At 40.9% G+C, this 21,597-nt stretch overlaps 1 protein-coding gene across 1 annotated transcript in view; it reads right to left on the bottom strand.

Moving 5' to 3' along the window:
* Positions 1-21,597, bottom strand: part of Vwa8 (von Willebrand factor A domain containing 8) — a 309,886-nt gene that overhangs the window by 119,149 nt on the left and 169,140 nt on the right. The window contains exons 22-26 of the mRNA XM_051160869.1: positions 20,632-20,707; positions 18,251-18,386; positions 16,312-16,431; positions 12,539-12,744; positions 10,257-10,408 (exon numbers count right to left, since the gene is read on the bottom strand). Coding sequence (XP_051016826.1) covers positions 10,257-10,408; positions 12,539-12,744; positions 16,312-16,431; positions 18,251-18,386; positions 20,632-20,707 — 690 coding nt within the window. The remainder of the gene's footprint in view (positions 1-10,256; positions 10,409-12,538; positions 12,745-16,311; positions 16,432-18,250; positions 18,387-20,631; positions 20,708-21,597) is intronic.

Here is a 21,597-nt window from a genome sequence, read left to right as displayed (position 1 = left end):
ACAATCGACAAGTGGGACTTCATGAAACTAAGAAGCGTCTGCACAGCTAAGAGAACCGTCTAGGGCAGAGGGAGGCCACAGAACAGGAGAGAATCTTTGCTGGCAGAGGATTAATATCTAGACTATGTAAAAAGATCAAATCCAAAACCCAAACAAACCAACCAAGCAGTTGATTCATTGAAAAAAAAAAAAAAAAGGCAAGCCTGGAATCTGAACAGAGAAATAGTAAAAGAAAAAGAAAAAGAAAAAAAAAAAAAAAAGCTAAAAAAAAAATGGTCATTATCCCTAGCAATTAGGTAAATTTCTTTGAACAACTGAAATTTCATCTTATCCCAGTTAGAATAGCAAAGGTCAAAAACACCAAAAACAAAAACAAAAATGCTGGAGGGATGTGGGGATATGGGAACCTCATTCATTGTTGCTAGGTTCATTCACTGGTCCACCTACTTTGAAAATCCTCAAAATCCTCAAAATAAATCCCCAAATAAATCTACCATGTGACCCTGCTATTCCACTCCTTGGTATCTGCTCTAAGATCTACCCTATCTACTATGCTCAGCCATACCCATTGCTTCTCTATTCCCAATAGCTATGAAACAGAAACAACATACATATTCTTCAATTAATTAATGGATAATGAATATGTGATGCGCATACATCATAGAATACTGTTAGGTGTAAAGAAAATGAAATCGTGAAATATGTAGATAAATAGCTAGAACTAGAAAAGATCACACTGAATGAGGTAATCCAGACTCAGAAAGACAAATGTTGCGTGTTCTTTCTTTTAGCTTTCAAATCTTCAGATGCAAGCTTAGTTCTCAGCCCTCATCTTTGCATCAGATTGAGACCTTTACAGAAAACCACACCAACCAAGATGCATTGTGGAACCCGGTACCAGTGGATACATACATAAGGCCTGCAGCACCAAGTTCAGCCACCAGTGCAGAAGGGGGGGTCACAACAGTCAGAGCCAGAGGAACAGGGAGTCTCCTCTCCTAAGACTGTGTCTTCCAGAAAGGTTAGAAGCTGGGCCTATTGAGTCCCCACAACATGACTGACTAAACAGTGGCTAACCAAGGATGACCCCAACAGATCTGCTAACACAGATGAGGGAAAGATCAGGAGGCCTCAACCCTAGACAAAGAACTGCTGGCAGCTAAGGAATGCTGAGGGTGGGAGAAAGTCTTCCCCAGGGAAGAGCACGCCAATTGGCTATCCAACACCAAATGGTCAGCTCTGAAAACATACATACAAGTAACAGTAGGAGGACTCAGAAGACTGCATTTATGTATTCTGCAATATATAATATTATGTAACATTTTATGCATTATATATTGTACATATGTAGCAGTTAAAGACAAAAGAGCCATGAATTTGAATGAGAGCAGGGGTAGGGGGTTATACTGGAGGGCTGGAAAGAGCAAAGAGAAGGCGCAAATCATATATTATCTCAAAACAATTAAAGTATCATCATGCAAGATATTATCCTTTCTGAAAACTACAAACCTTTCTATGAAGTGAAAACGGACAAGCAAAGTAGAGGTGCTAATCTTAGAATTCCACAGTCAACACTGTGATCTATAAAAACAAAACGCCCCCCCCCCCTCAAAACCTATCACTATTCAAAGGAAACATAATACTTACTAGTTTGAGGAAAGAAAAGGGACTCAAAACTTTAGGCAGAGAAGGTTTTAGATAAACAGTGAGTTAGCAATGATTACAACTCTTAAGTAGTAAGCAAACTACTGCCAAAGCAGACCTGGCTGGGATGCCTTTGCCAATGCTTCTGAGAGTTTAAGACTCCGCAGCTGCTCTGTTAGAGAAACAACAGTTGCTGTTGACAGACCAACTACACAGAGCAAGTCTTTAAAGCAGAAAATCAATTTCAGACAGATAGCCTTTCAAAGACAACTTCAAAGGAAATGTCAGCAGGTACACACACCGGGCACTGCTCTGCAAAGCGAAACACACACCAAACACAACCCTGAAGTGTGCACCACAATGGCACTCAAGCGGCTTTCATGACAGGACACTTGCAGCACCATTTACTGGGAGTAGTGCTAACATCTGTTCCAGTGGTAAAGTAATGAGTGGTGACTGATTCAGGGCAAAGAGTTTCTGCCCTTCAGTTTCCCACTTAAGTGGGGACAGCAAATCACAAAACTAAGAGCTAGATGACTCACAAAGATTACTTAACTTAGTGTTCCAGGTTTGGGTACCCTCAAGTACCTCCCCAACAAAGCCTGCCCAGATGCATTAACCCAAGCGGCAGAAGCTGTGCCTCTCTCTCCTAGGTAGTCCCCTTCCACACAGGAGCTTCAGGCCTCAAGAGAGAGGCTAGCTCTCTGAGCTGCGATGACTTAGAAACAAGTCACAGAGACAGAGATGATACCCAGTGACGTGAGCCTGACCAGTCAAAGATGACCACTTTACTAATCATAGCTTTGAAGACAGAGTACCAAGTGATGGATTCTATGTTGAGGAAACATCTTGTCTTCATTTTGAAGAATTGGTGGATGCAGCCAATTTTAAAAATCCTGACTGCAGGATAAACAGCTTAAGGGAATTTGATGGCATCTTATAGGAAGGACATTTTTATTTACTTCTAGAAGTGATGACAAACTCCATGAAGTTGAAGGAACCTGGTTAAAATATATTAATGAATATGCATCTATATCTTGAAATACATTCCAGAGAGGCTGGAAACAGATTCTGAAAGGCAAGTATAAAGTTTCCAAAATCTCTGCCATCTTGACATCCAAAGTGTAAGTTTGGAAAGTAGACAGAGTGTGGCTGAATGCCCTGTCCCGCTATTTATTAGCTACATTATTATTTAACGTACATTATTTAAAACAGCTTGATTGTGAGCATACTATGAAAGGTCACACAGCTTTAAAACATTATAAAAACTTACATTATTTAAAGAACTGAGCCCTGGTTCCCTATGTGTAAGACAGATTCCAACGCACATGCACACTGTGCAGATAAAGGAGTGCAATGTTCTTGAGGAATGTGGTTGAGTTGAAAGATGCCAACTACTATCATGTGTGAAGCTTTAAGGATGAGTTGTGTGGGTCTAGGGTAGGGAGAGTTCAGGGGCAGACCCTGTGCTTTGCATGCAAGAGACTCTGGGTGGTGGGTGGGGGTGGGGGGCATTCTGTGTGTCCTCAGTAGATATTTCTATGCTGATGCACACCAACCTCAAACCTACTGTACTGAAATACTACAGAGGGCCCAGTTGGCTTCATCTCTCATCTGCCACAGACTAATGAGCCAGTACTCTGTCCTTACAGGAGGGGTTGTAGTTTAACCAATGGCTTATTGCAATAGAAGCAAAAGATGCAAGAAATAACAAATTTTAAATAGACAGACTTTTACTTAAAATTTAAAATAAAAAAATGAAAAATTCCAGTATTAATAGAGTGGATGCTTAAAAAACAGAATACAGAAGTCATATATATTTCATAAAACTAAAATAGCACAGGAAGCCATACCCAAGTCAAGGGAGTTGCCACCACGTTTTAAATTGTTTAACGTGTAGACCATCAAAACTTTCAAATAAAACCATGGGTTAATATATTTCTGTAACTCATCCTAAGTTATATTATTTTGCTTAAAAGTGAGATTATACAACATTTAAAATAAAGCCTTTGAAAGTAGTAGGAGAACGCCTAGCAATAAGACATCTGAGTAGTAATTGTAAGGCCCTCATAGGGCGTCTTCACCAGCAGCAGACACTTCTAAAGCGCAGTCACACTAACAGCCATTTTTAGATGTACAGGCTGTCTAGTGAGAACATTTGTATCTGTTTGAAGCAAAATGACACTTAGCCATATCCATAAAGTCAGAAAGCACTGATATAACTGATTTTCTTTTTCTTTTCAGAAGCTCTCACATGTCTTACAAATCTGTTCTTTGTGGTTTGAATAAGCATCTCAAGCTTAAGATCCAGGGAAAGAAGGACGTGGAGAAAACGGAGGGAAATGATATATGCAATTAAATCTCTCGATTTAGTTATTTTAGTTTTCAACAAGGACACTTGAGAATCAATTTTTTTTTCTTTCTTTTTTTTTTAAAGAAAGAATGGCTTTTAGGAACATGTGGACTCCTAAGATAAAAGCCTCAGAAAGATAAAATGATTGGAAACAATGATGGCTCAGAAATATGACACAGCAGATGTGATTATAAAAGGTCCCAGGATATATCAGCAGTTATTTCTGGGTGTTGGGGAAGCAGCTCAGTTAGGCAAGATGACACATGATCACAGCCCGGAGTAAGCTAGCCCGGAATACAAGAGAACACATGCTCACGGCCAGAGTAGGCTAGCCCAGAATACAAGATGACACATGAGCACAGGCCAGAGCATGCTATCCCAGAATACAAGACAACATATGCTCACGGCCCAGAGTAGGCTAGCGGGTAATACAAGAGAACATGTCTCAGAAAAAAATCAATCAGTCAATCAATCAATCAAATAAACAAAGAAACAAAAACAACTTCCAAACAGCTATTTCTGTAGGGAAGAATTATGGAAGTCTCAGGTTTCTGTTTGTTCACAAACCAACAATAAGAAAAGTGGCTTAAAAAAGAAAGAAAAGAAAGAAAGAAAGAAAGAAAGAAAGAAAGAAAGAAAGAAAGAAAAGTGGCTTAAGAAGATGTGAAAAGGCACCAAAAGAGAAGCTCAGTCCAGAGCAATGAATCTGGAGCAAAAGGCGTGGCCACTGAAGTGGCTTCAAGCCTGTGTATCACAGGCAGAGCGAGAAGCAGAAGATAGGCCTGGGAGCTGGAGGAGACCTCTCTGTTCACTCATTTCACAGTGGCCGTGGCCTCTGAGAGTTCTTCTAGTGTTCCAAGTCAGGAGGCACAGAGGATCAGGAATTATCCTTTAGAATCTTATTCTAAGATCTTCCATCATGGAACAAAAAGAGAAAACTTATGCATGTGTGTGCACAGTTCCAGGGTGTATCAAGGATGATGCTTTCCAAGTTGATTACTTGAAAATCACAAGTTTCTTTACTTTTGTTTTGAAAGGCCCTTTTTTTTGTTTGTTTGTTTCTTTGTTTTGTTTTGTTTTGTTTTCGAGACAGGGTTTCTCTGTGTAGCCTTGGCTGTCCTGGACCCACTTTGTAGACCAGGCTGGCCTCGAACTCACAGCGATCCACCTGCCTCTGCCTCCCGAGTGCTGGGATTATAGGCGTGCGCCACCACGCCCGGCTTCTTTTTTTTAAAACAAACTGTTTGACAAGTTTCTACTAATTTGTTTATATTGTCATTAGAGTTGGAACACACATAGAATGCAGATGCATGCATACACGCGCTCGCACACACACACCTGTCCCTGTTCTAAGAGTCTCTATCTCAATTCCTTATCTACAAATGCAATTTATGAATAGTATGTGTATGTGTGCATATGTGTATACAGTAGGCTTATTGTGAAAACTGCTTTTAAGCCATGTATAGAAAGCCGCCTGGAGGAGTACCTGGCACCCAGGTACCTACAGAGTTTCTGCTGCCAACATCTAATACCATTTCATTTTCGTCATCACATTACTGTGACAATAAAAATGCTATAATCATCACTCTCTAAAGTATTTGCATTTTATTTTAGATGTATGAAATGATAGTTCTTTCATTTTAATTACTGTTAAGTATAAAACAATGTGTCATTTGAAGTGGAGGTTGAAAAATGGGCCCCCCTTTATTTAAAACATGTCTCCAGAATGACAGATTTCATAAATTATCCTAAAATGGACCATTTAATTTGGAAGCATTGATATGAAGCACACTGTTTTCTCTTAAAAGGAGCTTCAGATTTCAAACTCAGTTGAGGAACAAGCAATCTATGCTGAGAAAGTATGTGCATAGGTACCTGTGTTTATAGTAGATGTTCTCTATGTCTCTCCTTGGGTGTTTAGAACTAATTCAGTCACGTATGTAATACCTTATATACATAAGTAAGGTAGCACCATACACATACAAGACATACAAAAACAATGCCATTTAGCCAGGCGGTGGTGGTGCATGCCTTTAATCTCAGCACTTGGGAGGCAGAGGTAGGTTGATCTCTGTGAGTTCAAGGCCAGCCTGGTTTCCAAAGCAAGTCCAAGACAGAGAAACCCTGTCTTGAAAAACCAAAACCAAAACCAAATCCAAACCCAAATTCAACCCAACCCAACCCAAAAACCAATGCCTTTTAAAACTAAAGCATTTAGTTTTAATCCAAATACTACCATGTCTGCCCAGGACACTAAAGCTTCAGATTTGCATGGCTCTATATGGCACTGTTTTCTCTTAAAAGGAGCTTATTTTGATTATTTTGATTAAAATGATTATTTTGACTAGTTTCACTATAGAACAAGTAAAATAATATAATTTAAATTCCCTACAAAGCATCTTTCTCCCAGTGTGCCTGATTTGATTATATTTAATCATCTCTTTGACATGTCCTTTCTCATGTATTAGAGATTGCAAAAGAGACAGATAAATCAAAAACAAAACCACCCCGGGAAGGTCCTAGTGGAAAGGGGTACGGGCAACTGAAAGTCTGCGCATCAGTTCTAGCCCAGTGCCAGGATCCAGGAATGTGCTTGTTGATCAGGAAGGGCTGCACTGTGACCAAATCACCAAAACAGAGCAGCACTCTCAAGCTAAGCCCAACAGGCTTGTAAGGCTTTATTAAACAAGCCAGCGCCATCCTTCTTATCACACTGCGCCTTATAGAAACTGTGCAGACTGGGCTGGATATGAAGACTCTGTGTTACTTAAGATAAAAAAAAAGGGGGGGGGGCAGACGGCACTTTTCTTTTGGGTATTTCACCACAGGGCACTAAAATGACATAGCTTTTTTTTGGTTTTTCTTTTTCTCTTTTTAGATAGAGTCTTACTATGTACTGTTGCCTGTCCTGGATCAGGCTAGCCTCAAACTCAGAGATCTACATGCCTCTGTTTCCCAAGCGCTGATATTAAGTGCCTGGTTTGACAACACCACTCTTAGACAGCCTGTACATGTTCTGATTTGAACTGAGGACAGGCACACTGTGCTGGGTGTCGCCTCTGCCCCAACGCCTGCTGCGCAATGTGAGGTGGGGGCTACATTGTCTTCCTGCCCTCACCTTTACTGCAGCTGTGATCACCTTGTTCTAGATTCAGTGTGATTTTTGCTCCCATTCAATCAGGATGGTGGTTAGTTACATAACAATAGAATAAACTGGTCATAACAAGAAAGTTTATTCATGGAAAAGAGATATTAAAGTACTCAGACCATTTTTATCCTTCTACCTTAAGAATGGGAATCTAATGCCTTCAAAACTCTATGTAACTACTATCAGCAGTTAGTTTTCTAGTGGGGAAACACTGTACTGGCTATGGCTGGGACAGCTTTCATGTGAAAGCTTGACACCAGAAGTGTTTGGGGACTTGAATTTTTGGATATTTGCACACACATACCACAACACACACACACACACACACACCAAAAACAAAACACAAAACAAAACCACAATGTAGGGATGAGGCCCAAGCACAAACATTAACTTTCTTTACACATAACTTATTTACATAGCCTAGGCATAATTTTGTGCATTTTTAGCACATCTGTGTTTAACGGCAGCTTGCCATGTAAGTTCACAAATGCACTTTTCCACTTTAATATCATTTAAATTTTTTGAGATGGGGTTTCCCTACCTATCCCTGGCTGTCCTACAACTCACTTTATAGACCAGGCTGTCCTCGAACTCATAGAAATCTACCTTCCTTTGCCTCCTGAGTGCTGGAATTAAGGCGTGAGCCACCATGTCCAGCTGTGGCAGCATTTTGGACACTCAAAAGTTTCAGATTGGGATGCTCAATGTATGTCACTTATAGCAGGTCCCGGTTTGCCTTTGCAGACAAGGGAAACAGCAATACTATGCTAGACAAGCAGAGCGCCTGGGGATGGGCTGCGTGAGGGTAAGCACGTCCTCCAGCCTGGCCAGCACAGTCTATGTCACCCCTTTATAGCTGCTGCCAACACTTCCTCTTCCATTCTCAAAAATGCCCTGATTTGAATGGCAAATTCTATTCTTATGTTTTCAATAATAAAACACTCTCATTTTTACCAGCAGGGATCCCATTCAGTGGAGAAACTTCTCCAAATTCAAACGCCTGAAGTGAAGCTGAGAACCCTACGAGGGCAGCTGTGTCAGGCCTAGGTATGCAGTTTGCAGATACGAGAGATTACGGGATTCCAAGCCACTATCTCACTGACTACATCACTTTTCTTCTCCAATGTAAGGCTGGCAACGTGACAGGAAGAGTTCTGTGGGACCCATGAGGTTTCTTGGGGAGACCCAAAACAACACCACTACTGCTGAGCTGCGGAAGTCACCATAACGTTCAGAAGAAGAATCCTGCTTTGAATGACAGTGCAAATTATATGCAATACAATCACCGCTACCCCCAGAAAAATTCACTTTCTCTCCACATCTGCTCTCAGCTTACTTTTAGCTCTATGCAATCTCATGTACAAGTTCAACCCTCTGTCTCCAGACCTTCACTTGTGAGCACCACAGATGTCATCGCTTGCCCTGGCAGGTGTGAACACACTGTGCCAAGAGCTGTCATTAACTACCAAACATGACAACAAGGAAGGCAAAGCAGCATCTTCTTTCCTCCTAAGAGAAAATTGCCAACAATTTTCTTATAACTGATGTACCGAACAAATACATATTTTAATTTTTAGATTATATATGAGCACTAAGAAGTTAGCTGAAGCCTGGCATTGTGGAACATGCCTGTAATCCCAGCACTCAGGGAGGAAGAGGCAGGCAGATCTCTGTGAGTTCAAGACCAGCTTGGTCTACAAAGTGAGTCAGAAAGCCAAGACTACATAAAGAAACTCTGTCTCAAAAAACCAAAGAGAAAGACAGAGACCAAGAGGGGGAGAGAGAGAGAGAGAGAGAGAGAGAGAGAGAGAGAGAGAGAGAGAGAGAGAGAGAGAGAGAGAGAGAGAGAGAAATCAGCTGCAATTCACAAGCCTACTTTCCGCAGAGCTAGAGTCCAAATTACATAAACTTGTTAACAGTGATAAAACCATCCCATTGCCAAATGAAAATGAAGATAAGAGTTTGTAAAAGGGATGTGAAAAGGGACAGAAGTTGAACATTAAAGACACTGTCTGAACTCTCTAATATATGAGATGTTATACTCAATAATTACTTTGTTCAAAATGCTGATAAGGACCGCTAACCAACCACTAAAATAGTATTGTATAGAAAAACGTAAGCATGAGTAACTGACTCCCACTCATTCTTCCTGAAAGAGAGTTATTCATCGATAACAAACCAGTACATTCAGGATGTCTCACATAACACCATCTTGTGCTTTTACCACAGAAGGGAAATATTTGTTTCTCTTTGAGAAATTCTTGGACGTTAGTAATTTTTTTTCTGGCTTCTATTATGTTTTTTATAACAACTTCAAATAATGAGGATACATATACATAAGAAAATATTTATTGACAGACTAATGACTGATTAAAACATAACCTCACTCTAAATAGTGCTGCCCATAACAGAATATGGTCTAGTAATTTGCCTTAAGAATTGTAATTGTTTCATGTGAATTTATGACCACCTACATTTTGTAGACAAAGATGGCATAAATGCATTATCAATAAAATAGCCATTAAAGTCATTTTGCAGTTAACAGACTCTGCTAACTACCTTCTGGTCAACAACAATGTGGTTTGAACATATAGAAGGGGGCTGTCAGCCCATATGCTAAGAATCTGATTTGTTCTCACTACCTCTCTCATCTCAGAGCTAAAATAGGTACCCTCAGCTCTTCACTAGTCTGCTCAGCTTAGGAGCCTATCATAAAGTTATATAGTGACTGAAACCAGAGCAGCTTGGTAAAGGAACATCACTCTGTGACGTCTGCACATCTGTACACTGATCTGCACTGATTATGAAATAACAAGACCCACAGTCATTCAACAAAACGACAGAGACTGATAAACAAATATTTCCCTTTATTTGAGTATATTACATCTACTTGTGGGTTATTCATAATAAATGAAATCCTTATTTTCCATGACTACACATGATGCTACTCCACTGAGAACCAGCCAGCTCACAGTAGCATCTGAAAAGCACTACTCACGGAGGGTTCCCCACACCAACTCAGCTCAGCGTCTACAGGAGAGAGAAACGATTGGCTTCTAAGAACCAGAAGAATAATGCTCAAGATCATTTATCAACAGTGGGTCTCCTTACTCCTTTGCCAGCTGCACATTGGTAGGTTTTGCTCCAATAGGGATCCCATATTTGTGCAAAGTGTCCACCAAAATCTCCCTCATGTCGTTGTTGTAAGAATCAAAGTCAAATACATTGCGAACCACACTGGAGAGACCTTCGGTGGGAAATTTCTGTATGAAAACAAAACAAAACAAAATTTCATTATATATGAGATAAAGCATACAACACTATAAAGGCATGTAAAACTGAGAGAGCAACAGTCCAACGCACTTCGGCAGAAATGCACTGGCTGTGTCTGATAAGCAGACACTAGGAGCACAGACACGCTTCTGCTTAGCGGTAACCGAGACAGCTATTGCCATTTTGAGACACACAATGGAAGTGGAGGAGGTGCAGGTCTTCCCCTCGGGTGTCAGGCCCTGCTCAGACCCTCTGCTGGCTTCTTAACCCTGCTTGCACTACTCACAGCAGCCGAGACGTGAAACACGCTAGATGCCCACTGACAGGCGAATGGGCTAATACAGGGTAAGTACACACATCGGGGTTCTAGGAAGCCATTATAAAAATGAAAGTGTGTCCCTCACAGGAAAACACACGGAACTGGACATCATGTGACATGATGTAAACCAGAAGCAGAGAGACACACACTCTGTGTTCTCTCTTACATGTAGGATCTGTGTTGAACCATCACACAGAGCCCATGAGGGGGACTCTGAGTGACAAGGAAGAAGTTTAAAAGGAGAGAGGAGTGGAGAACGAAAGAGGGAAAGACAAAAATAGCACATTTTCTCTTCCACGCACCATCAGTTTTAACTATATCTACACATGTGGGAAGAAAGTAGAGGGAACAACTTGGGTGGACCGGAGGCAGTATGAGTTAAAGGGCGACGAGAGGGAAGAGCAGTGGGGGACTGACCAGAGCAAGGTACCATGCCGTACATGTATGAAACGCTCATAATAAAACCCAGTATTATGTATTCTAAATACAATGTAACTTAAAAATAAGAAAAAGAACAATTTAAATATACCAGCTAAACAAAATGGTGGATCTCAATACACACGTGTCTAGAAAATTCACAGCCTATGAATAAATGGAAAAAAAGATAATGGAACAAGGAGGGAAAGAAGAACTTAAGTATAGGGAATGGAGACTGGGTGGCTGCCTGCTGCTCTCGGGAGCACGGAGGTAAAGGCGGCACACGAGGCAGCACAGCTAGACATATGCTGGCAGTTCCTCTACTGACTGTTTTCATTTTCTTTTGGTGCTAGCATATAAGCTGGTGTGCTGGACTTAGCAAGACCTCATACACAGAATAAGATTTTCTTTTTCTTTCCATAAAAACATATCTATTATATATAATAAAACATAGATATAACAAAAACATAATAAACATATGATATATAACAAAATCTTTTTCAAATCCATTTTTCAGCCTTCAAGATAGAATATGACACTTCGGTATGTGTATATGCTGTAGTAAATTAAAGCACATGAACTGACCGGTTTGTCATTTTGTATAATTACATTTTAATAGGGGTAACCATCTGAAATCTACTCTCTTAGCAGCTTTGCGATGACCGTCCCATTACTATTCACTGCTCTTCAGTCACCGTGCTGTGTAACAGCATTTCTTCCTCTGCCACTGATGCTCTTCTCCCTTTAAAAAAAAATCTCTCTCCCTTTTTTACCTCCCAGTAACCTATTTTTTTCTTGGATGGTTAGAGATAGAAGAGAGTTCAAGAGTCATAAGGCCATGGCTGTTGTCTGGACATCATTATTTCCTATATAGAGTTTACGTGGTCTTTTCCTTTCTTTTCTATCCAGTGAAGTATACACTGTATATGACTTCAGGAACTTTACTCTCTTGACCACTTTATCCTATCTTTTCAAATATTCTTTTAGTTCATTATCAGTTAGCTCTTGCTCTGCTTTCTACCTTTACGTCACTTGTAATATTTCCTACCCAGATACCATATGATGGTTGTAAAAAGCCAAACAATAGAAACATTTCCTTCTTGTTTAATTATTTTCCCCTCCAACACACACACACACCACATATCAAACAAAAGAAAAAACAAAACCAACCCATCATTTTTTTTTTTTTAGCTGATTGGTAATGATCATGGCACAAAACATTACCAAGGCCAACCCAAAGACTAAAGTGAGAACATCTGCGGATCTTCCAGATTGACTACCTGGATTATGCCCACTTCATATCAGACTACCTGACTGACCTATCACAGAATAGAGACATCAGTTATAGACTGTACAGTCTGGGAGACACCCGCATATACCACACCTGTAAGTGTTTGACAATGTTGACAACTTCTCTGGTGGAATAAGGGTAGTTGATAACCCCTTGGTCAGCCAAGCTCCTCAGCTCTCCAAAGGCTGCCACGAGCTTCTGAAGGACGGCTTCAGGCACATTTGGGCCATACTGCTTGAGCATCTCAAGCTCTGAGTAGGGCTTGGGGTTGTCAATGGCATGACAGCTAAAAATGTCACCTATAGAAAAGAAGGAGAAAATAACCTTCAGTAAGCAGTCAATTCATTGTAATGCTGCAGAACAAACCGCAATGGTGGTTTAAAGAGCCAGTAGTTGCTCAGCAAATCCCAGAAAGCCAATCTAATGAGTAAGTAAGTAAGTAAGTAAGAAAATGCCTGAACCACAAGAAAGCTAAGTAATGTGTGCTTTGTTCTGCAGGAATTTATTTCTGTGATACTTGAATACATGCTTCCTGGGAGATATTGAAACACACAGGGGCACACTGCTTTGTCCCTGGCATAACACTAAATGTAATGGGCCAGTCTAGACCAGCAGCAACAAGACCTTGTTTTGGCTTAGGAGCCATTTGGATAAAGAGTTACTTTGTGTGTGCATGTGTCAGAGTGCCTGTGTATATTGAAAAGGAACAAAACAGAGCAGCAGAGCTCCAAGCTTCATCTCACAGACCAATTATGTTCAACTACAAACATGCAGGGAAGCTTTGGTTTTGTTTGTTGAAAGTGGAAGTTATCCTGAATGTAAAAAGGCACTTGGTCCCTCTACCATGAAGTCATCAAATAATTACTAGATATCTCTAGACATCAAGTAGCCCTGGGTAATATAGATCAATGATTTAGAAAATCACCATCCCTGTGGAGTTTACATCTTGTGAGATACATTGGTCATGTACCAACATGACAGGAGAAGGGGTGATGGGATAGAGCAGTCATGCAGGCTCCATGTGGAAGAACATTCTAGGTGGTGACACAGCTAAACAAGTATACCTGGCATATGGAAAGGTGAGGCAGGAGAGCTGGAGACAGGATGTGGCAGTCATCACAAAGGATACTGGAAATCACTGAACACAGGCCCAGCATGTGAGAGCTGAGCTTATACTCAGTGAAATGGGGAGCCAGAGGATTTATTTTTTTAACCAGAGGAATAGACAGCTGTCAAGAACAGACTGTAGAGCAGTGGTTCTCAACCTTCCTATTGCTACCACTCTTTAATGCAGTTCCTCGTGTTGTGGTGACCCCAACCATAAAATTATTTTTGTTGCTACTTCATAATTGTAATGTTGCTACTGTATGAATTGTAATGTAAACATCTGTGTTTTCCATGGTCTTAGGTGACCCCTTTGAAAGGATTGTTTGACCTCCAGGGTGACCCACAGGTTGAGAGCTACTGGTATTGGGAAACAAAGCTCATCTATGGGTCTGTCTCCAAGGACGTTACCCAGCAACAGCTTTGGAAGGCAGTCTCTTTGGAATAGTTAGGCATGCTGTTGCAGTTTTGATCCTTAAGCTCAGGCCTCCTGCAGAGCATCTCGCTGCAGATGCTGGGTTACTTAGCCTCTTCCATGTTGTCCTGGGGAAACTGGAGCTTCAACAACCAGCACAAATGTTGACTCACCAACTACTGATTTTTTTAAAAAAGTGTTTTGAAATAGGGTCTGACATTAACCCAGGCTGACGGTCAACACCTGATGCTCTGTCATCACTCCCATAGTGCAGTGCTGGTATGGACCACAGCACTCAGCTTTTATAACTGACATGAAATTGTGGCAGGCTACCCTATTAGGCAAAAAGTAAGGTAAAACCTTCACAGATCATGACAATAGGCAGGAGGAGAAGCAAGAAACACATTAACCTATTATTATTATATTATAAATAATCAAGATGACAGAGGGTGGTGGCTCCAACTAAAGTGATGGCCAATGTTGGTGATGGTGAGATAATTTGGAACATGTTATAAGAGCTAGTAACATTTCCTGGTAGATGGTAAGATGTGTAAGAGAAAGAAAAGTCAAGGAAGATTTTGCTGTTAAGAAGGAGTTATCATAAATCAAGGGGGTTAAGGAGAAAAAATATCCATCCAACAACTCAATCTCATACTGCGGAAATTTAGATGCAAGGTAAAGAAGGCATCAATAACAGACAAGTTGGAAATAAGTGTGTTCAGCAGGGAACTGAAAAGAAAAATTATGGTAGTAAGTTATTTAATTGGTATTATAATATGACATACTTTGATTTTTACCAAGGGAATGAGTGTAGGTAGATAAAGAAGATCAGAACATCCTATGGATGAGTCAATGAAGAAACCGGGTAAGGATGGCCATCAGTGTGGGAAGAAGCCAAGCAAGCAAGCATTGGGGAAGGACCGGAAGTCAAGTAACGGAGGACAGTGACTAACACAGCACCTATCCTAAGTACTGCTGATGGTAAGGCACCCAGGGAACCTACACTGGGCTTAGTCACAGAGATGGCCCTGATTACTCAGTCAAGAGCTGCTGCTGTGTGGTGATTCAGGAAAAACTCCAATCACAACTGACTTGAGAAGGGTAAATAAGAAATGGAGATGGGAACTTCCGCAACTTCTGAACACAAAAAGCTGTTCAAAGCAAGCAGAACAAATAACAGCAGCTGGAAAATAAAAATTAAGGTGCCAAGAGGCCAGGGATTTACAAAACCCACGTTGTTCAGCAAATACTGGGGGTGAGGGTTAGGGGTGGGTGCAGGGCAGTGGGGGAAGAGGGAAGTGGAGCGTGAAGGGGAAGAGGAAGATGGAAAAGGGGAAGGAGGGCTGGAGTGGGTGGCAAGGAACAAAGGGGAAATCAGCTGGGAAAGAGAGTGACTACACAGTACATGGTAACGGCAGAAGGAGACAGAACAGACAATGAGCATCACTGCAGGACTTAGAATGAATGTGGAAAAGGGGTGTGCTGGGGTGAGAGAGGCTATGAAGAGCCTGGACCTGGAGAGAACTTACATTTCCATATAGAGAAAACTATCGGCTTGCTCTGGAGTGCTCACATGAACACATTTGTCAGAGCAGCAGGAATGCAGGAATCTAAAATAAAAACTACAGAAATAGTACAAGTGACTATAAAGTATACACCTGTCCCTTCTGAAATGTATAGACTACTGTCCTCATTTCCAAGACTCATTGTTTCAATTAATATTCTGAGGACTGATTTTTATTTCAGCATGCTGGTATCACTTATATTTCTCTTAATAGTGACACACTACTCTATTGCGTGGATACAGAAGAATTTCTTTATCTAGTCTCCTCTGGAGGGGTCAGTGGGTTGGTTTCCTTCTAGTTATTATATACAATGTTGTACTGACTGCCCTTGTACTTGGATGGCTATGCAGGTAAGCTGTTGGAAGAAATCCCTTGTGGAACTGCCAGATCAAGATCCTAACAGGAGCCTGGGCCTGCTTTGTACTGTGTATGAGATTCCAGAGCAGAGGGATCCTCCTTCACACTTCTGATGATGATGTGCACAGCTGGCCTCAGTCTTTTTCATTAGAGGAGGTGATAGAAGTAGGTACTAATAGCCAATCAATATGGAGCACTAAACAGCAAACTACAGCACGACTGCTTAAGAAGAAAGGTGCTAAGTCAGACTTGGACACACAGCCTAGTTCCACCACTCATTCACTAAGAGATCACAGAAAAATAACGCCTGTGAGTATCAAAAGCTCTCTCCCCCGCAGGTGGTCATGACAGAGACATGGCCATCAGTGAGTAATAGTAGCCACTACAGCATTGCTGTTAAAATTATTAATTACAGTCATTTTTACCTAAAGTTCCAAAGAAATCATTGCCCAAGAAAGGGAAGCCAGGCCTGTTGGCCAGAACCACCATCCTGAAGTCAGGATGAATCACAATAACGTTTTCTCTTCCATCCACATTAGCAGCATCTGGAAAATGAAATGGGTCATTTGTGAAATCCACTCAAAACAGCGTCAGGTGCTCCTGAATCAACTGTCATCTAAGGTAGGTATGGCATATGAGTAACATCAGTGAGGCCCTGGTCCAAGCCAGAAAAGAAAAGAAGCCATTTAAAAATCACACTTGAGTTTGAAAGTTATTATGTTTGTCTACTTCTAAACTAGCCTTCAGTATCACAGGAGACATAGGGGGCCAGAAACAGCCAGGCTCATCACAGCTTTGCTTTGGTGGCCCCATTTTCCTTCCTGTTGCACTAGCTTTGTAGTGCTATCAAGTCCAGACCAAAGGAGCAGGCTGAGTTCTGACCCTTGAGGAAGAGCCAATACTCAGGCTAAGGCAAATTCTCATTTTTCATAAACTGTGAAGGTGGAATGTTAGAATGCTGTTATTGGTGCTAAGTAGAGCCTAAAGTAGGGACCTTGCAACATCATCCTCAAAGTGGAGCATCTCTATGATGCTGACCTTACTAATGGAGCCCTCTTTATGTGCACTCTTCAAACACTGATTTTTACAGTACTGGCTATGTATTTTCTATGGTGGATCATAAATTTTCAAGTCATTCAGGAGACAAAAAAATTGAAATTAACATCTTGCATTATATTTACCAAACTTAAATTGCCTTGCAGTTTAGGTTTTATTTTGGTTTTTGGTCAGCTTGACGGAAGGTTGAATCACCTGGGATGAGGGAACTTTAACTGAGAATATGGCTCTGTAAGACTGCCTGAAGGCCAAGTCTGTGCGGTTTTTTCTTGGCTAATGATTGATGTGGGAGGGCGCAGCGCACTGTGGGTAATGGCACCCATAGGCAGGAGGTTCTGAGGTGTATAAAAAAGCAAACTGAGAAAGCTAGGAGGATTAAGTCAGCAAGCAATATTCCTCCATGATCTCTACCTCAGTTCCTGCATCCAGGTTCCTGCTTTGAGCGCCTCCCTTCCCTCAGTGATGGAGTGTGACCTGAGAGTGTAAACTAGAATCTATAAGCTGGAATACACCTCTTCCTCCCGAAGCTGCTTGTGATCATGCTGTTTTATGACAGCAATAGAAATCCTAACTAAGACAATATTGATGAGGTTTATTTATCTTCATTTTCCCCCCAGCAAATACTGCAAAAAGAATGTATGTTTGAGGAGGAAGAAAAGAAGGTCCAAAGCAGAGAACAACTCCTCCTGAGGTACAAATGTATATATACCTACAAATTAAATAAAACATGCAATTATATTTTAAATGTGCATAGCATTCTGCCTGCACGTATGCACCACATGTGTGCCTGGTGCCAATGGAGGCCAGAAGACATCACTGGATTCCTTGGAACTGGAGTTACAGATGGTTAAGAGGCAACATGGGGGTGCTGGGAACGGAACCTAGAGCCTCTGGAAGAGCAGCAAGTACTCTGAACCATTGAGCCATCTCCCCAGCTCACACAGGTGATTTTTAGCTGTACAGAGCAATAATAAATTAAGTTCTGTGAGCAAGAGAAACCGGCCAGAGTTTCTAACATTTCCAGATGCAATTCAGTAATAGAATCACACACAAATATTTGAAAAATGAGTATAAAGATTCAAGGTTGACATTTTCAGAGTAGAACAGCATAAGGCCCATTTGCCTTACTTCTACTGTGCTATTCTCAAAGACTGATTCTAGAAAAGGGAAACAAGGGGCTGTGAATGCAGATGGTGATGGAGCACGCAGCTCTACGACTGAAGCTCTCATTCTACTCTTAGCACTAAAAAAAGCCTAAAGATGCAAAAATTACAAATATTAAAGAAAATGGTGCTTTTCACTACTCACGTGCAACGATACGTCTTCCATCCGCTAAAATCATTTCTCCATTTTCTACCAGAGTTTTCAAAATACAGGTGACATTTGTTGGGGCTTTGTCTGCCTCATCTACTACAAGAATATGGCCCAACTTTACTGCTTTAACCTTTGAAGAGAGAAAACTTATCATAAGCAACAAAAGAAGTAAAGTTAGCGCTATTGAAAGCTCATCTCTCACTGCTTTGCATTTGCCAAGCTGGTGGTAAGTGCAGGTGCGGAGGGCGCCCTGCCACTGCCACCAACAGAGGCACCACAGACAGATGGTCTGCATTCTTCTCTCAGGACCCTAGAATGCGGGACCTAAAGAAATGTGACAAGGAGATGAAGTGTCACAGAGGAAAACTTCTTCCTATGGATCTTCAAATACAGTTAGAGTTTAAAGGTCAGAGGAGGTGGGTTTCAAGGCAAAGCGAGTCAATGGTCAAACTGCATTTGTGGAAGAGTGAACATGGGGAGCCGACATTCTCTCTAGGATAGTAAATGTACGAAAAGGCATAGGAAGGGAGATTGGGTTTTCATTCCTGCTAAGGAATGGGTTGCCAGACCAGGAAATATGCACTTCACCTCACCAAGTAATGGGCCACATGTACACATGTGTGAATTCTGACCTTACAGAAAATGGGGCAGTGGACTACGCTGCAGAATACTGAACTTGGCAGACTTTGCAGAATAGACTCAGTTTGGGAAACTGACTGAAGTGGGTATGGAAAAACACAGGGACAGGTATTAGGGTGATCTCGTGGACTGTTTGCATAGGAAGGGAGAAAAGAGGGCAAGCACGTGCGGTCTCAGGAACCATGTGAAGGGTGACAATGGAGAGAAAGGTGGAGGCTGCAGACCCAACCAACCCTGCCATACCTCTCCTCACGCTTTTAAGGAGCAGATAGGAGACACTCTATGCATTTCAACATACATTTAAATTTTCTTTCTAAAAGATACTAATAACCTGCAACATAGTAAGTACATTATAAATTATTCTGACTGCACAGTGTTAACTAATGATTTTCAGAATATGCAAATTGATAAAGGATGCTTCCCCATTTTTTGTTTGTTTTGCTGGCTTTTTTGTTTGGTTTGTTTTGTTTTCTTTTTGAGATGAGGTTTCCCTGTATAGCCCTGGCTGTTCTGGAACTCTCTCTGTAGAAAAGGCTGATCTGGAACTCAGAGAGCCTCCTGCATCTGCCTCCTGAGTGCTAGGATCAAAGGTGTGCATCACCACTGCCCGTCTACCATGATTCCTTTTATCACAATATTTTATACTGTATTGTCAAAGATTTGATAAAGATTTTTTTAAAAGTTATGGTAAAAATAAGCTAAATTAAAGAAAGAAAAGAAGAAACATGGCTGCTTCCCCCAATACATCTATGTTCAGAGAAGGGCTGGGCTCCACCATGGAGACTTCTTTCTGGCACAGATCCCAAAATCCCCAGCCTTGGGGGTGTGGCCCACAGCAGCTCCACGATGGCTGTGTGCTGCACAGCTCTGTGGCCAGGCTTAGATGTGTGTGTGGAGTGGGAGCTGGATCCTCTGAGCTTCCTCAAACACTGAGTTAATGTTTGGTTAGTTCAGAATAGCAGCAGACTCAAAATGAGTAGAGGATCCCTGTCAATCCCTGAATCTCTCAACCAGGAGAGAAAGAGTAGTAAGAGAATATGTTATTTTCCCAGTAATTTCATATTCATAGGAACGTGCATTGAAAGTGATAGAATAATTTCTGCCTCACAAATATGTCTGTCAGATATACTGGGCCAGAAGACTGAAGATGATGCTCCAATGTAATAGAGAGTTTTGGGTGACTGTTCAGATAGCAAACTGTCTCTGTCTCCCCCCACCCCACTTTGGAAGCTGCTAATCTGCACTTCTGTTTACTTGGGTATTCAAGTTTTATTCCTTCTCAAGTATCTAATGGGTTGGAGACCAGATAGTTTAGTTTTACAATTAAGCTTAGTTGTTTAGGGGTTAAGATGTTTTTAGGTCTAGATAGATGTTTTGAGTTCATAATGTTATGATAGATATTGATTTACATTCAGAATTTTAGACTCACCAAGATAGGAAATATGTTTTCTTCAAGGCTGCCAAATACAAATAGCCAAAGCAGCACGAATGTAACATTAATACAATTCCTGATTGTTTTGTGGTTCTTCTTTCTATATGTAGTTTATTTTATATATGTGTAATAATATAAACGTATATGTAAAAAATAAAAGTATTTTTAAAATAAATAAAATCAGAAAACACACACACACAGTGATATATGCATGTGCTCCAATTAGACAGTTAACCCATCCATGGCTTGAGATACAATTATATTTGAAACACACTTTAAAGTATTTTATTATTGGCTTACTGACCAGAGGTGAGTCTTCATACACAATTAGTCCATCTTTAACTGAGGGCTGGAGAGTCAGGGTCTGCACCGTGGTGTCCCTAAAGTCAACAAGCGTTTCATAGTCAGTGGGGAAATAAACCAATAAATCAATGTGTAAACCTTTAAATTTGTTCATAATCCTGATTTTCCCAGAAAAAAAACAAATGATGAGTAAAAGTGCTACCAGAAACAGTGTTCTGTTGACAATATAAGTCTTAAGGGTTTGGAAATTAATACAGTTGCCAAATCAGTCCCCTCCCCGTTCCACCCCAGTAATCTTACTTAGAATGATTTTACTACTCAAAATTATCTCCTGAGGATAAATAGACTATTTAAAACATGTTTAAACTACTACATAATACAAAGAATGCTTATGCTATTTAAAAATTTTGATGACAAGTTTGCCACCCCAGCCAATTAATCTATGAACAGCACATGCCACTCAATCTGCCACCCAGGGCAACGGTCAGACTATTGTGCTACTTGAAGAACACAACAACTTCATAGGCTTTTCAAGATTTGGAGATGAAATCCAAGGCCTTCTACCTTCTATTTCTTTTAAGTTATTCTTTTACTATTTATCTGGCCTTCCTTTAACTGTGGGTCTTGAAAAGTACCAACAGTGAGTTATCTGTGCTCTGAGACTCTCTTCTGAGGACCTGTGAAGTTCCTGTTACCTGTGGGTATTGTTGCCAAACCTCTGTGTGATGCTGCAAGCAATTTTATGTCTTTACTTTCTATACACATTGTATTTTAAAAATGAAAAAAATCCTATAGCCAACCTGACCCTGCTACAAAATAGAATCACAATGAATACAGTGAGATCAGGATCTCTAAGACCCAGATGCTTATTCGAAGTGAACAATGAAGCTCCAGCTGCACAGTCTTGAGCACCTACTCTGTGTAAGGCGCTGCCTGTGCCGTGAGCTTCAGTCTTGAGCACCTACTC

This window comes from Acomys russatus, chromosome 18 (assembly GCF_903995435.1).
Source record: "Acomys russatus chromosome 18, mAcoRus1.1, whole genome shotgun sequence".
NCBI lineage: Eukaryota > Metazoa > Chordata > Mammalia > Rodentia > Muridae > Acomys > Acomys russatus.
This window is presented reverse-complemented; position numbering and strand designations above follow the sequence as displayed.